The sequence below is a fragment of the Manis pentadactyla genome, chromosome 1 (genome assembly GCF_030020395.1).
Source record: "Manis pentadactyla isolate mManPen7 chromosome 1, mManPen7.hap1, whole genome shotgun sequence".
Classification (NCBI taxonomy): Eukaryota; Metazoa; Chordata; class Mammalia; order Pholidota; family Manidae; genus Manis; species Manis pentadactyla.
In genome coordinates, this window is record NC_080019.1 from 177,045,454 (window position 1) to 177,067,567 (window position 22,114).

General features: G+C 38.2%; 1 protein-coding gene across 1 annotated transcript in view; it reads left to right on the forward strand.

Annotated features, from left to right (window-relative positions):
* Window positions 1-924: 924 nt before the first annotated feature.
* Window positions 925-22,114, forward strand: part of SLC15A2 (solute carrier family 15 member 2) — a 30,689-nt gene continuing 9,499 nt past the window's right edge. The window contains exons 1-17 of the mRNA XM_036883440.2: window positions 925-1,191; window positions 3,004-3,091; window positions 3,694-3,835; window positions 7,328-7,420; window positions 8,483-8,582; window positions 10,633-10,723; window positions 10,995-11,072; window positions 15,943-16,025; window positions 16,448-16,534; window positions 16,708-16,797; window positions 16,888-16,932; window positions 17,972-18,004; window positions 18,706-18,794; window positions 19,908-19,989; window positions 20,279-20,413; window positions 21,325-21,489; window positions 21,645-21,691. Of these exons, the coding sequence (XP_036739335.2) occupies window positions 1,060-1,191; window positions 3,004-3,091; window positions 3,694-3,835; window positions 7,328-7,420; window positions 8,483-8,582; window positions 10,633-10,723; window positions 10,995-11,072; window positions 15,943-16,025; window positions 16,448-16,534; window positions 16,708-16,797; window positions 16,888-16,932; window positions 17,972-18,004; window positions 18,706-18,794; window positions 19,908-19,989; window positions 20,279-20,413; window positions 21,325-21,489; window positions 21,645-21,691 (1,580 nt within the window). The 5' untranslated portion in view covers window positions 925-1,059. The remainder of the gene's footprint in view (window positions 1,192-3,003; window positions 3,092-3,693; window positions 3,836-7,327; window positions 7,421-8,482; window positions 8,583-10,632; window positions 10,724-10,994; window positions 11,073-15,942; window positions 16,026-16,447; window positions 16,535-16,707; window positions 16,798-16,887; window positions 16,933-17,971; window positions 18,005-18,705; window positions 18,795-19,907; window positions 19,990-20,278; window positions 20,414-21,324; window positions 21,490-21,644; window positions 21,692-22,114) is intronic.

The following is a 22,114-nucleotide window of genomic DNA, read 5'->3' on the forward strand; positions in this document are numbered from 1 at the left end:
TCTTTAATTGCTTATAGGATATTTTTAGTTGACCGCTATTATGTTGAAAACCCAAATCAAAATCTCTTCTCTAAATTCAATTTTCAATTCCCCTACATTCTTACATTTCCATTTCCATAGTTTCCATACCTGAATAATGGCCATAGGCGTTGCTGATACTAATCTCCCCTATCTGCATAGTGAAAATTCCAGATATACCACTTACTGGCCACATGACTTTAGACAAATTACTTAACTTTTTGGAACTTGTATTAGTTCCTATAAAAGAGTGATAGTAGTAAGAATTAGAATATAGAGGATACATATTATATATAACATATATATAATTCATATACAGTTGACCGTTGAACAACACTGGTTTGAACTTCATGGGCCCACTTCTACATGGATATTTTTTCAATAAATATATTGGAAATTTTCTTTGGAGACTTGCGACAATTTAAAAAAACTTGCAAATGAACCATGTAGCTTAGAAATACTGAAAAATAATTTTAAAAGGTATGTCATGAATGCATAAAATATATGTACATACTAGTCTATTTACTACTATTATTTACTACCATAAAATCAACCGTAGGCTATTGTAGTGAAGTTTTGAGGGAGTCAAAGTTATATGCAGATTTTTTTAACCGTGCGGGGTCAGTGTCCCTAACTCCCACATGTTCAAGGGTCAACTGTATATATTAACCTTGCCCAAAATAGGTGTTTAACAAATGGCAGCTATTGTTACTCTGACATTTATTTTTAAATCTATCCTTGAGGTGTTGTATTCTTAACTAGTTTGCCCCCATTTGCAATTCTCCAGCATTATCTTGTCCCATCTTGTAATGTGTTGCTCTTACTTCCCCATGTTCTACTATTTGCATAATCATTTTTTGAACTAGGCTCTGAGACCCAACCCTCCCTTTTCCTAAGGTCTGCGCTTTGCTTTGGGCCAGGCAGCTGCTGAAGCTGACTCCCACAGGGTTAAGCTGAGTTGCTGAAGCCAACCCCTCTTCTCCTCCCAGTCCCCGTTTTCACAGTAGGCTGGCAGCTGTCCCAACTGCCTACCGGAGCCAAATGCTTAAGGAGAGAAAGGAGCCAGCTATGAATCCCTTCCAGAAAAATGAGTCAAAGGAAACTCTTTTTTCACCTGTCTTCACTGAAGAGGTACCACCTCAACCCCCGAGCCTTCCAAAGAAGCCACCTCCGGTGAGTCCCCAGATTCATTTCCGCCTCTGACAGTAACAGTTCTCCTCCTTGGCCTCTGGAGCTTCAGGCTGAACTGTATTAGGGTATTCAAAACTATTCTCACTTCGGAGGTAGAAGTAACCAAAAAACCAAATCTAAACAGAATTTTCCCTTACTTAGGAGAGGAAGTAGCGGGAAGAGGTAATCAGAGTTCATCAGTTGGGATCCAGGACTTCGCTGTATTTCATTGTATATTCTGAGTTACTCTGGGGTGGGAAAAAAAAAAGCAATTTGTATGTCCAGGGAATCTTGGCAAGCATTCCTGTCTGGAGAACTGTGTGTGATTGTTCTTTCTTTACCAATATAAAAACTCAGGCCTGAGATCCCCCTGTGTGCAGAGTCTTATGCTGGACACCAAGGGAAGTTTTAGAATAGATTCAGTCTGTGTTACTATGTATTCTGGTTTACAGTGGGAGACAGGACAGAGAAACAAAGAAGTAATAATGTTTTGCATTATATGCTTGTGAAAGCACTTCTAAACTAACTATCTCATTCAGTAATCATATCAAGTGGAGAAGATACTGTAATAATAGCCAATATTTACCGAGTTCCTACTACAGACCAAGAAGTGGTGGTATTCTCATTTCTCAGAACTGAAGCATAAAGACAGGTATAGTGACATGGTCAGGGTCAGTATGTTAACACAGCTAATGACAGTGTCATAGAGCTAGTAAGTATGTTTGCTAACCTCCAGGTTGCATAATTCTCAAGCTGTAATTTGGGTAGGTAAGAAACTAGTCCATTGTGTCTTTCAAACAAGTTGTTATAATATGCTAACACATATTAATCCTTAGGAGGGTTGTGTCTACCCAGATGGGTAAAAGAATGAAAACATTACATTATTACTTTATTTATTTACTTATATCTCTTCAGGTCTCAAATAATTTAAGGCTGCTTACAAAGATTTATGTATTTCTTATGAAACAGGAAGCAATATAAATCTCATGGTAAGATCTGACTACCAAGGATAGGTGTCTCCATCCCCCCCATCATGTTAGTTGGACCATCATAATGGGTAGGGATTTGAAATAAAACATGATGTACCTCATATTCTGACAGATATACTGCATGAAATAGCATAATCCTTTTAATGTCCAGTAGGATTAACAAGAAAATATTATGGAATCTCTTTCACAGGGAGAGTGGACATTTAATATTACAAGATTTAAGAACTCCCTGCTCAAGGTCAAGCTGTTCCATCAGCTTACGTTTAGGAATCTGTGTTGGCCTCTGAACCTGGCTCCAGCAGCCTCTGTATAGGAAGCTATCATATTGCCAGGATCCTTCCCAGCGTGGTGAACAGGGCAGGTGGACACAAGAGAGATTAGCCTGCACAGTGGAGCTAAGCAGGTTACTGACATCTCAAGGTAACCTCTAAAGGACATAAAGTGCTCCACAGGCCAACTCTTCATTCTGTTCCTAGAAATAAGTATGATTATTCTTCTTCCCAGAGCCTCGGGCTTTTCAGTTAGGAATTGTGGAAAGATGAGCAGGTCCTAGAGTTTAGGATCAAGGAATGTCTGAGTAGCCCCATGTTAAATTAATGTGGAACAAAGTAATACTCAGAATAGCTTCTATCCCTCCTAAATCAGCAATGCAAGCACTTTTAGTGTGATGGTAACTGGTTCGTGCAGAGAAGGTGCCATTGTTTCACATTACCTATCATGGTGATTTAAAATAAATGAATTTTTCTGTTGTGGAGCAATCTAGTGATTTAAGTAGGGGAGAAGGGGGAAAAACTCATGCTTGAACCACTGCCTTTCTGTTTCATAGAAAATTTGTGGCTCCAACTATCCACTGAGCATTGTCTTCATTGTGGTGAATGAATTCTGTGAGCGCTTTTCCTATTATGGCATGAAAGGTAATTTTGTGTCCCAGTGTCTTAACTCTTCTCCACTCACCTTCACTCCATTTGTAACAATCTGGTGTTCTTGTATGTATTTATGTCCCTTATTACTGACTCTTTCTGCCTTCATCCAAATTGGTCCTTTCCATTGACCAAGACTTCAAATAAATGCTTCATGAGATTTCACCTAGTAACTCATACAGACCAAGAACAGAAGGCCTAACAGAAAACCAGAACACTGTCCATGAGAATGTAAGTGGGAAAATTCTCAACATCTGAGTTCCATTCTTCATATCTGTTCCTCAGGTCTGTGAACTAATTTGTTGCTGGGAAGGAGAAAGAAGGGATTCTGGAAGCACAATGTTATTTATCTCTGTGATTGGCCTAATGATGCTATGCATGCACATAATCTTAAGAGAGGAGTATGCCTTTGTACACTAAGCACAACCCCATTCAATCCTACAACTCTGGGCCCAGTTTCTACTGCCTGACAGGCACTTCCCTGATAGGAGTGTTGAAGGTCAAGATCACCTTCAAAGACCAGAGATCAAATGTACCTCTCCATAAGTCACTTTAATGCATCTGTTTTGTTTTGTTTCCCCTTTTTTTCACCTCAGCTGTGCTGACCCTGTATTTCCTGTATTTCCTGCATTGGAATGAAGACACTGCCACATCTCTATACCATGCCTTCGGCAGCCTCTGTTATTTCACTCCCATCCTGGGAGCAGCCATTGCTGACTCATGGTTGGGAAAATTCAAGTAAGGAAGATGAGAGGTGACAATCCCAGAAGCTTCACAGATTAATTGTGCAGAGGTTATCACTTCTAGCTTTTTTCTTCCAAGCAAGAGCATACTGGTGTCATCCATACAAATAAGAATCTCTCAAGACTGACAACACAGAAAAACTATTTTCTTCATTATCAGTTCTTCCAATATTTTTACATCCTTTTCAGTCAGGAGTTGTTTTGTTTGTATTTTTCTTAAATCAAAATTTAATCTTCCATTCTGTAATTTAAGACCAATTCTTATTCTGATCTCAGGGACGATATGATTGCTACCCACCAGAAAATTCATAATTTTAGAGACCTCAGTGTAGTTATTTGATATACTCTGCCTATCTTCTCCAGACTGAACCATCCAAACTCCTTTGGCATCTTTTTATGTTACAGTTGTGTCCTATAACATTATCCTCATAGGCTAGAGGTGAGTCTTAGACAGCCATCATCCAGTTATTTTCTATGGACTTGTCATCTACAGATTTGTCTGAATTAGCATTTCTCAAAATGCATTCTGTTGAGAATCATTAGTATAGGATATAATGAGTATTATGTGGAACAAAATAATACTCAGAATAGCTTCTATCCCTCCTAAATCAGCAATGCAAGCACTTTTAGTGTGATAGTAACCAAATAAGTTTAGAAAATGCTAGGCTGAACAAAGCTAAAAAGGTTTCTTTCCTGAATAACTTCTTATAGCCTTTAACATGCTTACATACACTATAAAATCTTCAAGAGAAGATTACAGTATCCAAACTTGTTTGACCATGGAGTATTTTTTCTGGGTATCTGGTAGATCTAGTGTTCTAAGGAATCCTCTGTAGTAAATACTGATGTTTATCTCACTTTGGCCTATATATATTCAATGTTTTAAAGTGTTTAATTAGCACCTAATATCTAGCTACAACCACAACAGAATACTAAACAGTTTCTTGACTTTGAGAGAGGGATGGTGAATGAGTGGCTGAGATCTGTTTGCTACTTATATAGTGTATAATGGACTTAGTTACCAAGTCCATCCACATGGGGGGTTGGCTCTATGTACAGAATAAAAAGTACAAGCCATGGTCTTTATTCAGTTATAGAATAAGAGACTTAAGTATATGACATAGTACTTTCTTATTTTTTAAATGATTTCCTTTAAAATTGAAGCATGGCTATTGGCTTTCCATAATTTCTATAAACATCTACTGAGAGGGTTAACTACCTGCTATTCTATTTTTGATGTCAAGTTGCTTTTAAGAGAGAAAAACATTTTTAGTCGTAGTCCCTAATGTTGGTTTTTATACCCTGTAGCCCATCCTATCAGTCTGTACTCTTGGCCTTGGCAATCACAGACACTCTCTTTGCATTTTTTGACAAATATGTTTTTGGATGTCCTCTCTGTGCTTCTCTTTCTCTTTCTTTGAGTGGGTCTGCAGCTCCCTCTCCCTCTCCTGTCTTTTTGATCTGCTGAGCTAACCGTCTTCATGCTAGCTCTCTTTCTCTGCCGCCACAGCACATGCTCCTCAGTTACTAAGCCCTAATTAAAAAATGGCTCTGGTTGCAAAATGAAGTTTAAAGCTTCTTCCCTTTCCTTATCCTGTGCTAACTTGTTCTTATTAAAACTGAAGGAACACTAGGCTATGAGTTAGAAAGCAGAAGTTCTAGACCTAACCCCTATTACTTATTAGATGTCACTTTAGGAATGTCCTTTGATCTCTCTGTATTTCACCTTCCTCATGTGCAAATGGAAAATTGGTCAGGTCTATCTAAAACTATGTGTCCTATGGTTGGGATTACAAGGGCCTTAAGGACCCCATTTAAAGTATGGAATGTCTAAGTCTCTCTTGACTTCTTTCTCCACCTTTTAAAGTTTCCTACCATTAGTTTCCTCTCTTAGATACTTCATGTCCTAGACTAAGTCCCTGGGTCTGTCACCTAGAAGGTTGCCAGTTTTCCTTCTAAGCCACTTACACTCCTCCCATTCATTTAGTCCAACAGATACTGCTCTGATCTCCCTACTCACGTTCTTATCCCTGCTTAGATTCCTTTTGTTTTTTACTAATGGTCTAGGTTCATGATAGCTGGCCTTTTTTCAGTCCTTTTCATTCCCTTTCTATTTATTCTTTTTATTCCAACAAAGAGCTTTCCTCCAGAAGATGCAATAAGGCCTTTTGGGAAAGACTTCCTCCTCCCCCAATATTAATTAACCCTGGATTAGTCACCCCACTTCTTATCCCCTACTTGCCATTATAAAGCATCTAAGGTTCCTTCCCTGGAGAGTCAAACTAGGTCTACAGCATGTGGGTCTGTAAGTGTCCTTTCCCCCTGGTATCTTTTTAGGCATTTAGAATGAGAAATCCACATCTTGAGATTTCTGTCATCCCCAGCTTCTCTCTGATACCTTCATTCCACTCTTTATATTTCACATAAAGCATTTAATACTTTAAAGTTACAGATGTAAACTATATATATATTTATATATATAACTATATTTATATATAACTATATATTATATGTAATATATACTATATATGTAACATTATATATTAATATATACATATGTTAACTAATATATTATATATGTAATATATATATTAAATTTCTAAGTTTCCTTCTAGTACTAACATCCTACTTAAATATAAAGAGAATGCTGGTGTGATAATACTCATAAGGAGTATATTGTATATGTGGCAGTGTGCCATGTTTCAGTGGGTATATCTCTACAGGTGTTTTTCTTGGAATTCCTCACTCTTCTACTTCATTTTTGCCATTAGGTTTCTTGGAAAAACAACACAACAGGAAGTCCCCACCACCTGCATGATCTCTATCACTGGACAATCTATTCAAAGTCCCTGGCTCCTTTCTTACCCTTGGTAACTTGTCCATGAGAAAACTGTCATGGGGATTGAAATTAAGCCAAGTACTCAAGTGACCAGGCTGAACCTGAGAGCCCTTTATTTCTTTATATATTCCAGTGGTTGGTCTGGGTTTAGAGAAAGTTCTTTATGTTGTTCATTCCTTTTTTCATTTACTTGGAGTTCTTCCTTGACCCCTATTGATTTCTCAAAGATATTCTTTGAGAAAAACACCTCAAGTCAAACTATCTTGTTCTTCTGGTTCTCCTAATTTAAAACATTATGACTTGCTACAAATCCATCCTGGTCTTGACACATGTTAAAAGCAGTGATACTCTGTGAATGTGCAGGGTGAGCTGGGGGAAAGAAGAGATCAGGTATAAGAAAGGAGCTTGAAGGGAATGTCCATTACCTCCAATACAATGGGGTAAAGAGTTACTCTCTCTTTTTCTAATCTTTTTACTTCATTCACCATTATTATTTCTATTTTAATTTCTCAGGTAATTCTTTCCTCCTCCACCCTTTTCTCCTCCTTCTCCATTTATCCTGGCATTGAAACAGTATGAACTCTGAGTCTGTATTACTCTAGTCTCTGAATTCTGTCTGTAGACCAACAGATTTAACTTTCTCAACAGGACAATCATCTATCTCTCCCTGGTGTATGTGCTTGGCCATGTGATCAAGTCTGTGGGTGCCTTACCAATACTGGGGGGACAAACAGTACACACGTGAGTATCATGGAATAAGCTAAACCACTTTTCTTGTATTAGGTAAATGTCTCACACATTCAGGACAGATGATTCTCTATTTTCTTATCAGAGATGTCCTTTTATTTTCCAACCTACTGTTTTATTACCAAATTGATTAAGAAAAAAATTATTTTATGACCAGTTGAACTCTTTCCAACTTTACTCTTCTTTTTTTTAATCAAGCATTCGGGGACTTATAGAATGCCTCGTTAATATCCTCTTCATAAAAACTCATCATGTGCTTGAAGAGAATCATTAGAATCTTCATGCCATCCATATTCCCTTACCTATTCACCCACCCATGCATCTGTACTTTGCAGGGTTAAAAACATGCCTGTAATATTTCCTTATAGTACACTGTAGAAGTCATATTCAAATTCCACATATTCCAGATGCTCTATCCCTCTTTTCTTAAGCTATTGATGTTTATAGGGCCAGAGGCATTTCATAGATTCTGATATCTGTTGGTTCAGTCAGTAGACAGGATGACAGTTGTTCAAGCAGGTCATATGCATTCATGTTTATAATGTGTCTGTATATATACTTATCCAGTGAGTAAGGAATTTGTTTTAAATTTAATAAATATTATATAACTCGTTGTTTGGTGTCCTATCAAAAATCAGTGACAAATTTTAACATTTTGTTTTGTGGTTGGTAAGGGTATGTGGGATAAGGGTTTACAAGGTCTTTCTATTGGAAGTGTCCCTTTGGCTAAGACAAGGTTGAGAATCAGAGATTTAACTTTGGAATTCCTTCAGTATCTGCTTATATGTTGCATACAAGGGGTAAATGGAACTATCAGGGACAAAATATTTCCATGAAATGTGTATTTTCTGGGAGGGGCTCAAGGGTCATAAAGATGGCAAGTACCCTCGAGTCTCTCCTAGGAGTGAAGGCAAATGTAAAGTGCCCACAGGGTAAAAATGTGAAGTGGGTACTTGCCCTTGTACACATTATTTTTCTCTGTAGCTTTATATTCAGTCAATTTCTACCCCTGTGTTTTGTGTCGATATGGTTAGTATCCTCACCTCTCCATTTCAGGATCCTATCATTGACTGGCCTCAGTCTAATAGCTTTGGGGACTGGAGGTATCAAACCCTGCGTGGCAGCTTTTGGTGGAGACCAGTTTGAAGAAAAACATGTAAGATCCTGCTATTTCCATATTTTCAAGAATGTAGAGTAGGCATTAAAAGAGGTACCTGGCAGGTAGCAATCTGCCAAGAATGAAGTAATCTACAGATTAGATCACATCTGAGGAGCTGTGTTCAGTGCTGGGTACAAGTCATTAATAAAGAGAAAATTGAAACATGTTCACAGAAAGTAACCAGCGTGGACTAAGAGACACATCTTTTGAAGAAAGGTTAAAGGAATGCAGATATTCAACCTGGATAATATAAGAATTAAAAGGAGTATTATAGCTATCAAAGGATGTCAGTAATTAAACTGAAGATCAGTGAGTGAAAGCTATTGGGAGTTAGCTTTTTGCTTGATGGAAGAAAAATCTTCAGGTAGAGGTTGAAGTAGTAAGTTTACTCTCACTTGAGGTATTTAAGAACAAACATGGTAAGCAGTTTGGGAATGGGAGGTGATAAGTAGTAAGCATCTCTAGCTTTGAAATTCTGTGAAAGGGGAAGATGACCATTCAGAATCAAACAGAATGAGTTTGTATACATGAACTTGTCTGGATGATCATTCCCTATTTTCCTAAGTACTTCCCACTGTCAAAGGGGGTGGGAGAATATGAATAAGGTAAATATAGGATAGGGAAGCTGTGACAAATAGGCAAGGAAAATACAGTTGACCCTTGAACAATGCTGACCTCCTGAAGGTGAAAATTGCATGTAATTTTTCCCCCTCAAAGAACGTAACTACTAGAAGCCTTGCAGATAACATAAACAATCAGTTAGTACATATTTTCTGTTATATGTATTGTGTACTGTTGTCTTACAATAAAGTAGACTAGAGAAAATAAAATGTTGTTTCAAATTGTTGTAAATCTCAAAAAAAGTTTCCAATATATTTATTGAACTCTAGGACCCACACAGTTCAAACCCATGTTGTTCAAAGGTCAACTGTAGTCTTATTGTAGGTAGCCAACATTTTTGGCTTCCTCTCTTCTACCTTCAGTTTTCCTTTTGCCTGTCTTCATGTGTTCTTCCATCTTCTATAACTATTTATCATGTTTCTATTTTTTCTCTTTCTGTTCTTTCTCCATGTCCTGTTTCCTGTGTTTCTCTTACACTTCAGACCATTTGAGTTATTGTTTTATATTCTTTATCTGTTTGGGGGACCATACAGCATAATTGCTGACTTTGAAGGCAACCTTTGGGATTCTGTGCACAATGAATTTTACAAATAGATGAATGGAACGGATTTAAATGGAAACCAGAAGAGGAAGCAAACAAACTGTAAATAGAAAATGGGGAAGGACAGATTATCCTGATATGTCAGGAGAAGATCTGGAGTACCAGAATGAAGCACAGCAGTATATAATGAGTAAAGCATCAGCAACTTTATTTGAAAGTTGCTTCATTCAGTAACTGCTCCACAAAAATATTTCAGTAATAGGACAAACTTACCTCCAAGTTTCCAGCAGCCACTTCTAAGCCCATGGACTTCCTTTTATGTTCTCTGGCAGACTTCTGGTAAGCCTTAGGTGAACTACCCTGCTTGATCAATAGTTTACTTCACCAGCTTATGTTCTAGTCCCATCCCTACCACACATCCCACAAAACCTATTATTGAACTCAATCAATCATTCACTTAACTCAGTCAATAACATGTATTGAGTCTGTAACATATGTCAGGTGCTATGCTAGGTTGTGGGGATCACAGAAATGAGTAAAATGTGATTTGTGCCCTAAAGGAACTCTCAACCTACTGAAAGAAACAGGCATTTAATGCAAAGGAATTAGTACTAAAATAGATATGTGTAGGACAGAGTAGCAGCATAGTGTACAGGATGGTCATTTTTGCCCAGGTAAAGGAGTAAAAGAGTGTTAAAGATGTTTGTACTGAAATTTGAAAGGTGGGTACATGTTTGGGGCCAGCTAGGTATGTTTCAAATATCTAATGTGATATTTAGATACCATGGAGGCAATATCTGAATCTGTCTCTGTGTATATATCTCCATCTTAGGCTGGTGGAGCACGGAGGCACGTTGCACGGATAACTTGATCTGTTTGTTTCAGGCAGAGGAACGGACTAAATACTTCTCAATCTTCTACCTGTCCATCAATGCAGGGAGCTTGATTTCTACATTTGTTACACCCATGCTGAGAGGTTAGAGTCTTTCCTGGGGGACCCTGTATAAGGCCTTACTCTGGCCAGTCAAAAATCTGTTCAAGGCCTCCTGCTATCCATCCTCTCCTTTTATAAGGGCTTGAAAATCTGAGAGAATTTCTTTTAATCTGGATTTGTCTGTCCCACAAGGATTGTGGATTAGGTAATGGGAAGAAAAAGGATGGCTATGTCTATGACCTCAAAAGCCTGAGTTTGTCAGATAGAACATCAAAGATTCAAGATTCAGGATTACCTTTTCTCTGCCCTTTAGGAGATGTCCAATGTTTTGGGGAAGACTGCTATGCATTGGCTTTTGGAGTTCCAGGACTGCTTATGGTCATAGCTCTTGGTAAGTGCTTTGGGGGCAGAGGACCCTATAACCACTGATGCCTGCCACATGTAAAGCATCATGTAAGTACTTTATACAAGCAATGTTATTTAATACTCATGATAATCCTATTAGGAAAGTGCTGTTGTAGGGGTTTTCCCTAGACATTGGAGATAAATAAACCTAAGGAAGTTACAAACCTTAACAAAATGTGCCCAAAGTTGGGCAACTAATAAGTTCCCTGAAGAGCTTTAAAAAAGATTGATCCCTAGGCCCCACATAGGATGAATTAAATCGGTATCTCTTTGGGATAGGGTCTGAGCATCTATAATTTTTTAAATATCTAGGTGATTCAAATGTGTAGTCAAAATTGAGATCTACCACTCTACATTACAAAATGTAAGGAAGATGTTTAATTCTTCCTCTCAAACTAGTTTATTTCATCTGATAGTTATTTATCTGGTAACTGGAGGACATTTTTAATTGTTTGGACCTTTTCAAGTAGCCTCTCAGTTTAGCTGTCTCTGTTATGCTCTATGACGCTCCCAAGGAATTTGCTCCTGGGCAAAGAGAATAAGAATCAGTAGGTGGAAACTGATGCAGCTTAATTCAAGTGACATTGCATTCTCCTTACCACTGACGCCCGGGTAATGGAAGAGTAAAGGGGATGCAGTCCAAGGGGAAACTTGGACATGATTGTTCCTAATCATTGACCTGGAAACCTGTTCGTAGTCTGAGCCTTTGGGTGACACCCCCCTGGAAGATATCCAGTCCAAACACATAAAGAGCTCAGTAGAGGACAAAGAGCCCAGAGACTCGATGCTCAGTCTGATTATTTTCTACCAGGGGTAGCTGATAGTAATATACTCAGATTTCAATTCCAAGGAAATTTATGTATTATTCCAGGAGAGGTGTAATAATAGATTCCTTGCTTCCTTCTCCCTTTGAAGCCAAACATTTTCCCAAATACCATCTACTGGTTTTCCACTGATTAGTACTCTGTGCCCTTCTCTGGATCACTGCATATTACATATGCTTTGTAATATGTAAAACTACATATGCTGTAAGTGAACTATTTTATAAGTGAAATGTTAAACAAGGGTTGGCTGTCATTATTAGTCAGCTGCTTCAGTTTTCTGGATACTAAGAAATAACTCAGCCCTCTGGTTTTTCTCTATAATTTAACTTATTCATTAATTTTTTTCCTTCTTTAATTCAACAAACTTTTATTTAATGAACTATTATGTGTCAAATTCTATGCTACGTATTATGTTGATATTGGTGAATAGACAGCTACAGAATTCATGCTTTCAAAAACTTATATAATCTGGTAGGAAGAGAGAGACAGACAAGGAAGCAGGAATTTCAAAATAGTGTGATCATTGTCACAACTGGGAAGTACAGAGAAAGCCATGGGAACACACTGGAGGAATATCTAAGACTGAGGGTTAGAAAAGGTTTGCCTAAAGAAATGATACCTAAGGTGAAATGTGAAGGGCATTAACAGCAATTAATCAAGAAAGCCATTGGAAATGAAACAGAAATAGGACACGGGGAAATGTAATACAAGGAGGCCAAAGATAGTTTAACATATGTGAAGGCCTTAAAGAAATTCAGATTGCCTAAAGCATGAGTTAGATAATGAAGGGCCATTTAAGTCATTAAGGAATTAGAATTTTATCAGAAGGACAATAGCTAGCTTCAAATAGGATTTTAAACATAAGGCATGACAGTTACTTTTTTTTTTTTCAGTGCTATTCCTAACTGTAATGTGGAAAGAATGAGGTAAGGGTGAGGCAAGGGTACTATTTATCTTGATCACTGGATTTTTGGCACTCCCTTACATTTCTGTCTTAAGGTGAGTGCCTCACTTACCTTATCCTAGTCCTGGGCCTGGTAGAATTGACGAAACTTTGTATCATTAGATAAGTGAAGTAAGGAAGAAGTTTAGTCAAGGTTGAATGTTGGGTTCTGACTTGAGCAGCTGGATAGATTAGTGGGATCATTCACTGAGATAATGAGGGAGGGAGAACAGGTTTGGGGCAATACTAATGAATTTGGTTTGGGCCATGTTACATTTTAGATGATTGTGGAACATCTAATTGGAGTTTCAAACAGTTATTTGGAAATACAGGTTTAGAGTTCAAAAGAAATGTTTGGGCTATAGATAAAGATCTGGTGCTTTTGAAATACAGATAGCAATTAAGCCATGAAAACAGATGAAATAACTAAGAGATGATAAGAATAAGATAAAGAGAGGGCTAGGATAGAACCCTAAGGATTATCAGCACTAAAAGATAGGCTTGGAGGAAAAGCCCACAAATGAGACTGAGAAAGAATGGCCAAAGTGGTGGCCATGCTATCATGAATACCCAGAGGATTTCAAGAAGGGAGCCTTTCAGAGTAACAAACGTTACTGAGTGGGAAATTGAGGTAAGAGTGAAAACTCCATTGAATACAGCAACAAGAAGTTCACTGATTTGGTTATATCAGTTCTGTTAGATTGGTGGAGATTGAGGACTGGTAAGAGTAGATCGGCAAGAGAGTAAGAGTAAGAAAGGAAAAACTGTTTTGTCAAGAGAGTGTATCAGGCATGCTTGAATATTATTAGGAAGATTCCCATAGAGATAGAGGTTGAAGATGCGAAATAAAGACAGCGTAACCAGAATAAAAGCACACATGGAAGAATTACCTTTGTGTAGGAGAAGGAATGTCACCTTAAACTTTTAACTGGAGGGAGGAGAGGATGGATGTGGATACAGGAATCAATAGATTTGGAGGCAGGAAGTTAAGGGAGTTTGCATTTGAAGGTTTATATTTTCTTTGTGAAGTAGGAGGCAACATCAACTACTACAAGGAGGAGATAGTAGAGAAACTCAAGGTCCCTACTGATTTTTAGTGAAGTGGTCTTCAAATTTAAGTGCGACCTTGTCCAAGTTGATTACATGGTCTTCCTTTTATCACTCCACTGTCACTATTGAGACCAGAATTTCTGATATTTCCAGCCTCTTTCTAGGATCATTCTTAGTTTCAGGAGCAGTCTATTTCCCATCCAAAATCCTCCTCTTGTCTAGATACCTTTTTATCTGCCCACTTGTCAACTAAGGAATAATTAGCCTTCTTTCTCTGAACTTTTTTTTTTTTTTATCTTTCTTTCTTTCTTCTTTTTTTTAAAAATTTTTTATTAAGGTATGATTGATACACACTCTTATGAAGGTTTCACATGAAAAAACCATGTGGTTACTACATTTACCCATATTATCAAGTCCCCACCCATACTCCAATGCAGTCACTGTCCATCAGTGCAGCAAGATGCCAGAGATCCACTGTGTCCCTTCTCTGTGCTACACTGTTCTCCCCGTGATCCCCCCACACCACGTGTACTAAACATAACACTCCTCAATCCCCTTCTCCCTCCCTCCCCACCTGCCCTCCCACACCCCTCCCCTTTGGTAACCACTGGTTCACTCTTGGAGTCTCTGAGTCTGCTGCCATTTTGTTCCTTCAGTTTTGATCTCTGAACTGTTTTTTCTGTCAACAATAAGAAAGCTGGGTAGGTAAAGCATGCTATTTGGAGAAGCTTTGGGGAAACTGAGAGAATGAATAAAGAAAAAGTGGTAGAGTGAATCTGACCTAGAGGAATAGAGAATTTACAAAGTTAAGGCAGAGAAAAGTAAGGTGATTGGGTTTTCGGGAGTGTGAAGAAAGAAAGTGCTGCTCACTGAGGAAGGCGTCTGGTAGACTGTCTGCTAGAGGAGCATCTTGCTGGAGTTGGAAAGTCCATTAAAGAAGAACACACACAGCTGGGAGGACACCAAGGAGTCTTCCCACTGACTTCAGTTAAAGCTAATAAACTTGAAAGAAAATAACATTCACTATTTTATAACTATAAAAGTAATACCATGTCATGGTTAGTAATTTGGAAAACAAAAAGAAAATAAGAAATTAAAATTCACCTATAATTAGCTGTGGAGATGTGGTTAAAGAATAAAGATGTAGCTTAAGGGAATGAATGAGCTCAAGAACAGAAATAGTACAGGAGAGAATTTTTGGTAGGAAAGATGAATAGTGGTTAGAGTATATATATATACAATAGAATATAATAATATATATAATGATGTAATATATTTATAATATAATAATAGTTAGAGCATGTATGTATAATGAAATATAAAGTAGGAAATACAGGTGGAGATGAGCTACACTGCAGACAGGGACCAAGTCTTTTTTATCTTTAGTCCCAACAGTGTCTAGCATAGTGTGCAATGCAAGAATGAGTGAATGAGATGCTTTCTGGTCGTTAAGAGCATAGATTTCTGAGTCAGGCTTCAGGTCAAAAATGCAGTTTCTGGCACTTTCTAGCATGTAATCTTGCACAACCATCGGGATAATAACAAATTTGGGAAGGCCTTTCCTGCAGGAATTTGGGCTTATAAAATAGGGCCTATAAGGAAGGTTTCAATTTGGCATCATGTAAGAGAAGAAAGAGACCAGGGATTGAGAAACTAGTTGGCGGCCATTTTAATAATCCAGGGTAAAAATTGTGAGGTCCTAAAGAAAAGTCATAGCAGTGGCAATAAAAAAGAAGGGCAGATGTGAAATACACTGAAGAAAGAGGATCAGTGAAGTTGTCCTCATTATCAGACATAGCAGTGGAGAAAGAAGAGTGAGTTCAGAGATGACTTCCATTTCTGTGATGACACAAACATTTCAAAGATCTCTCTTACCAGTTGGCCATTTTATTATCTTGGCTTTCATAATTTTTATAACTGCGAAGTTGGAAAGTGTAAGTCAATTTCCTGGCTGTAGAATGTTTGCCAGCCACTCCTAACCTCAGCAGTCTGTCCTTAGCAGTGAGAAGTTAAGAGCCTTGTCTGTGTGTCCACTGCAGTTGTGTTTGCAATGGGAAGCAAAATATACAAAAAATCACCTCCTGAAGGAAACATAGTGGCTCAAGTTCTCAAGTGTATCTGGGTAAGTCCATGAATTATTTACCTGCCTTTTTCAATCTAAGGGAAAGAGATGCTATACTGAACATGTAAGCCTTCAAACATGGGTATACATTTTTCTCAATGACTTCTGTTCTACTTCTGTGCCTTTTGGCAAACAGATTAATTGGTTTTCCCTCTGTGCCTCTACTAAAGCATTAAGAAAAAAACATAACCATTGTTTAAAATTGGCAAAAGTCTTCTGAAATGTAGTTTTATATGTTGCTAACAGGATATAAGGATAGATAAGAAAAAATCTGAAATATTCTGAAATTCAATGTCTGATGAAATCAAAAGGTTGGAGAAAGTCACCTAAAAGATGTGTGTTTGGGGGAAAGGATAATGAGTTGAAAAAAGCAGGGGGTGGTTTCTTTTTGCCTCTCCTCTGATAACTGTGCTCTGCCCTAGTTTGCTCTTTCCAACCGTTTCAAGAACCGTTCCAAGGACATTCCAAAGCGACAGCACTGGCTGGACTGGGCAGCCGAAAAATACCCAGTAAGTTGGAACTGCAGAAACATCTGATGCCTCCATGGAGTCTTTCCTAATGTCCAAACTGATTCCCTCCTGCCACATCTGAATTCTTCTCTTACTGTCCTGGGGCACTTCTACTCTAAGCAGGAAAACCATGTCTGGCAGTTCAGGCTATTCCTTCTTACCCCTTCTCGCAGAAGCAGCTCATTATGGATGTGAAGACATTGACCGGGATACTATTCCTTTATATCCCATTGCCCATGTTCTGGGCTCTTTTGGATCAGCAGGTAAGATTCTTGAAAGCTTCCCCTTCTTCCAGCCCCTTCCCTTTCAGAGGAAGGGGAGTTCTCAAAATAGCATCTGTCTGTCTGTCCTAGGGCTCACGATGGACTTTGCAAGCCATCAGGATGAATGGGAATTTGGTGAGTAGAAGAAATTGTTCAGAGAAGTCTGTTATTTTCTTTTTAATCTACCTGAAGGAAAAATTAATTTTCTGTGTGTTTTTGCCTGAAAACTGACCTAAGATCACGAGGGAAGGTGAAGGTCTTTTGCATGAAAAGTACTGAGTAGGCAAAGTAAAGAAAGCCAGTCTGGAAATAAAAAACAGAATCTTATCTTTAGAAATTAGGAACATAGAAAGTCTTAAATATATACAAGGAAGTATTGAGAGGGTGGCAAACGGAAGTGATACAGACCTGAGAGAGTGACTGTTCTCTTCCATCTAAGTCTGTCCAGGGCACAGCAGCAACAGGTTTTCTTGGTACTAACAACTGGCCCCGTCTCTCAGGGAGGGAGCACAGCAAACAGAATATTTTACATATGGATATGGGAAGAATGGGAAAGTTGTAAACATTATTTTCTCTTTGTCTAATCTCTATTCTTTGGCAAACACAAACTTCCACCTGCTCGCAAATGTTCTGCTTCCTAGGTCGTTGTACTGTTCTTCTACCATCTCATTTGTGAAGAGGGCAGGGTGGATGACCCTGGGGTCTTATTAGCCAGTCTATTTGGAGCCTACCAAACAATTTTACCTTTCCCTTCCCCTGGTTGTTCAGGAGTTACCATGGCTGTCCTCTTGTTGACCCCCTAGCAAACAACTTTGGAAACACTGTGTGTCAGTGGGAGGCTTCACCCTGCCGTGATGACTTTCCTTCATATTATTACAACCTACAGGTGCAGTCACTGAGATTAATAAAACATGCTGGCTCTAATCTCTCTCAAATTAAGGAACTCACAGTACCAGAAAAGAATGTCCTCCATTAGGCCCACCTGCCTTCAGCAAACATAGCCTGAAGCCATTTCCATTCTGTGCACCACATACCCTTATAAGCATGATAGTGACCTTGAACCAAACACCTGATGAATTTTATCTCATGCTTCTCACCTGCTTAGTAGCAACATTGTTGATCTAGGCTTTTCTTGTCCTTAGCCATCATCTAAATGTAATTTATTATGTTTCAGGGTTTTTTTGTGCTTCAGCCGGACCAGATACAGGTAGGAGAGTTCTCTATAGTCACGGGGACTTATCTTTCCTCATTTATATGTCTATTTGTGGTAGTAGGATCACCAACCATAATTTGATGTTTTTTCCCTGTGTCCTGAGAAGGGTTTAGCACAGGGATGAAAATATTCTCCTTAAGTTCCACACTTCTCTCTCACATCCTCTGTTAAGTAAGTAGCTCCTGCCCAACTCCAGGAAGAGTGAGGTTTGAGCTAACAGGAAAAGCATTGGATTTTTTTCCCCATGTCAAGATAGTATCTTGGAAATATTGTCATGTGTGTGAATAACAAAGGCAGAATCTCTGTTTACAGATGACTTCCAGTTTCTTTTTTAACCCCCTGTTCAACAACCCCTAGTTTTTCCTTTTCTCCTTCTTTTCTCCTGGCCGTGACATTTTCCCTTGGGCTGCGAAACTGGAGAAGAAAAGTGAAAATGGGAGGGAAGAGCTCCTAAATGACTAACAGAAAAACAAGTTCAGACTGAAACTGGTTCCTTGAAATGTTTGGAAGCTAAGGTGCTATGCAAGGCAAATGGAGTCTTGCGTGTACAGGGACTGAGAGATGTAGAATCATTCTGCACTTAGTATGATGAAAGTATGTTTGGAAGAGAGAGTGAGCACAGGCAAGCAAGGCACATGCTCACCCTAATGAAAGTAAAACACTTGTCACTAATCCTTTTTACTGTGGTGTTACAGGTTCTAAATCCCTTTCTGGTTCTTATCTTCGTCCCATTGTTTGACCTGGTCATTTATCCTCTCGTCTCCAAATGTGGAATTAACTTCTTGTAAGTGCTCACTATTCCTTTGTTGTTCCAAACCGACTCTTTGTGCAGCTTGATAAAACTTTAATGTCAGTACTTTTCTACTTAATAATGATTTGTTTTGGTTTATAATTTTTCTGCTTCTGTTTACCCCAGTTAGACTAAATTCCTATTAATACTGGAGGATGGGAGCTAGATCTAATTAATTCTTATCATAGAGGGAATATATAGCCATTACTACAGGCTTAAATGTGCAATGTTGAAGAGGTAGGTCTGAAGTTCATGGAAAGTCAAAAGTATGTCAGAATAGGCTCTTAAGCCCAAAGCCTCTGATGACAACTAACCCATTTAAATCCCCTATTGCCCATATGAAACAAGTGGGGACCTGGTGAAAGTGGAGTGGAATTGTCTCTAATTACTGCTTTTCTCCCATTCTACACAGAAGTGTTATTGTTTATAAAGTTGGACCAAAAAAAAAATCTCCTCTAATTCCTGATTTAACAGCAATTTTCTTTTGATGACCACTTTACTACATTCAAAGGCTTTGTGTCATTTACTCATTCATTGAGCAGATTTTATTGAGTTCAGTACCAAGTGCCATGCATATGTAAAAGCACAAACCTTGCCCTGAAGTTTACTGTTTAGTAAGGGAGCTAGAACACATGCAAGGATAGTTATTACACAAGGTGAAATATAGTAAGTGCGCTAAGAAGAGAAGCAAAGTGCCAGGGAGGTGTAGAGAAGAAAGAGAGGCATTCCTGCTGCCAGGGACAAGACAAGAGAAAAGTGAGGTAATAGTGCAGAGTGCCTGGTATATGTAAGTACTCAATACATCTGGCTGTATTACTATTATTTTTGTTATGACATAGTGGTAGAAAAACCATCATAAGACAGAGGTGGGAAGATGAGGTGCATTATAGAGAACAGTTCCATGTGACTTCGTAAAGGGAGAAAGAAGGATATGTGAAGGGGAGTTCTGGGAAATACTTTGAGAAGTAATTAGGACAAAATCAGGAAAGGTCTTTAATGGTAGGCTTGAGGGTTTAGATTTTATCCTCTAACCTTTAGAGTCTAAATTTGTGCCCATCCTTTGGAGTCTAAAGGTTAGATATAATTTTCTCTCCCTTTCCTCTACAGATCACTGAGGAAAATGGCTGTGGGTATGATCTTAGCATGCCTGGCATTTGCTGTTGCAGCAGCTGTAGAGATAAAAATTGATGTGAGTTCAATAAATCGTTATCTCCGGGAGGGGATGACCATACCCATCCTGTTACTCATCTGACTTGTTCCATCTTGAGTCCCTGGGACCTAGCACAGTATCTGTTTTAAAGAAAGAATGTGAGTGTTTGTGATAAATGAGTAGATACAGTGGTAGAGTAGCAATGCAAAATGACGTGTCCTCCTGTGTAGGTAGGCTAGGTGATCAGAGATAGAAATGAGATAGGTGTTCTCATTGTACCCGAAGGGTTAATTTTTTGGTAATTCTGACATGTGTTCTGTGTCCTAAGGAAATGACCCCACCCCGGCCAGGTCCCCAAGAGAGTTTACTCCAAGTCTTGAATCTGGCAGATGATGATGTGAAGTTAACGGTGCTGGGAGACAAAAATAATCCTCTGTTGGAAGAGTCCATCAAATCCTTTCAGGTGAGGTATGGACTTGAATGAATTAGAAACACATTCAGATAATGCACCAAGGCAACAGCATAATACAATGGTTAAAAGCGTGCACTTGTGGATTCAAACTGCCCCCATCTAATTTGATTCTGCCACTCCCTCGCTATATGATTCTGAACATGTTATTTTATCTCTAAATGTCAGTTTCAACATCTATAAAAGGGCAATACTTTTTATGTGATAAGCTGTTGTAAGTATAAGTATTTTATGAAAAGTGCTTAGCAATATGAGACATTGTAAACTCAACAGGTTCTTATTTTTATTATTATTTCAATAATAATCACATCCTCTGGAAGAGTTTGGCTTGTATATTTTCATGACTATCACTGTACACATTCGAAATGTTGATTTTAGAATACTGTTTTTAACATGAATAATATACATTTATTGTTGAAAATTGGAGAGTAAGTAGAAAGGCATAAAAACTGCCTATAATTCTATCACCCAGAGGCAATCACAGTTATCATTTTTGTATATGTGAATAAACAAGCTAATTTTCTAAAAGTGCTTAAATTCTATATATGCTGTATTGACCTTGATTTTTTCTTAACATTAATTGCATCATAAGCATTTTCCCATGTCCTTAGATAATCTTTGAGAACATGATTTTAATGGACACACAATATTCCATTCTATGGCTATGTCATAGTTTATTTAGATAGATATTTTTTATTATATATAATCCTATAATGAACATCTTATTCATAAATCTTTATGCATGCCTCTAATTACTTCTATATGGTATATTACTAGCAATGGAATGACTAGGTTAAAGGGTAATGCTGAAAGTATCTGATGAGCTTACCTACCCTGGGATGCTATGAGATTGTGATATCCAAGATGGGGTAGAAGGTGAATGTGACCGGTTCTTCATTCTGCAGAAAATGCCACACTATTCCAAACTCCATCTGAAGGCAGAAAGCCAGGATTTCCACTTCCACCTAAAATATCACAATTTGTCTGTCTACACTGAGCATTCTGTGGAGGAGAAGAATTGGTACAGTCTGATCATTAGAAAAGATGGAAAAAGTATTTTCAGCATGATGGTAAGTTGAAGAATGGCCTTGGTTTGAAACTGTTATCTTAGAGTATGATGACTGGCTCATCAATAACTTACCATGACATGCCCAATGGTCAAATTATCTGATTAGCTGTTCCCTGTTGTCAGCTGTAAGTGTTTTTTATTTTCCTCTATTTGTAGGTGAAGGATACAGAAAACAAAGCAAGCAATGGGATGACATTTGTGAGGTTTGTATGTCAAGGACACCCCAGGCTACCTTGCTCCCTTGAATTTTGAGTCTCATCTGATCTGTGGGGCTTCAGACGAAAAGGCCTCACATTCTACTTGTCTTGTACAGGACTTCTCTCTTCTATAATGTCAAGGACATGCATGTCAGAAAGCATCTTCCAGGACAGGGAGGCAGAAAGGCTTGCTTTCCCATGTGGTATAAATACAATACAATATTCGTATATGCCCTCTATGCTCTGATGCATACATTCCTTCTAATGAATTTTATCCACTTATCTTGCTTTCTGGAAAATAACTGAGTACTTTCTTCTTTGAGATCACCAGAGAGAAATGTAGAAGTGAGCAATAATCTTCCCTTCATTACTGGTAGTTGAATATCTCTTACTGTTACTTTGTTTTTAAAGTATAGTTTTTATTATAAA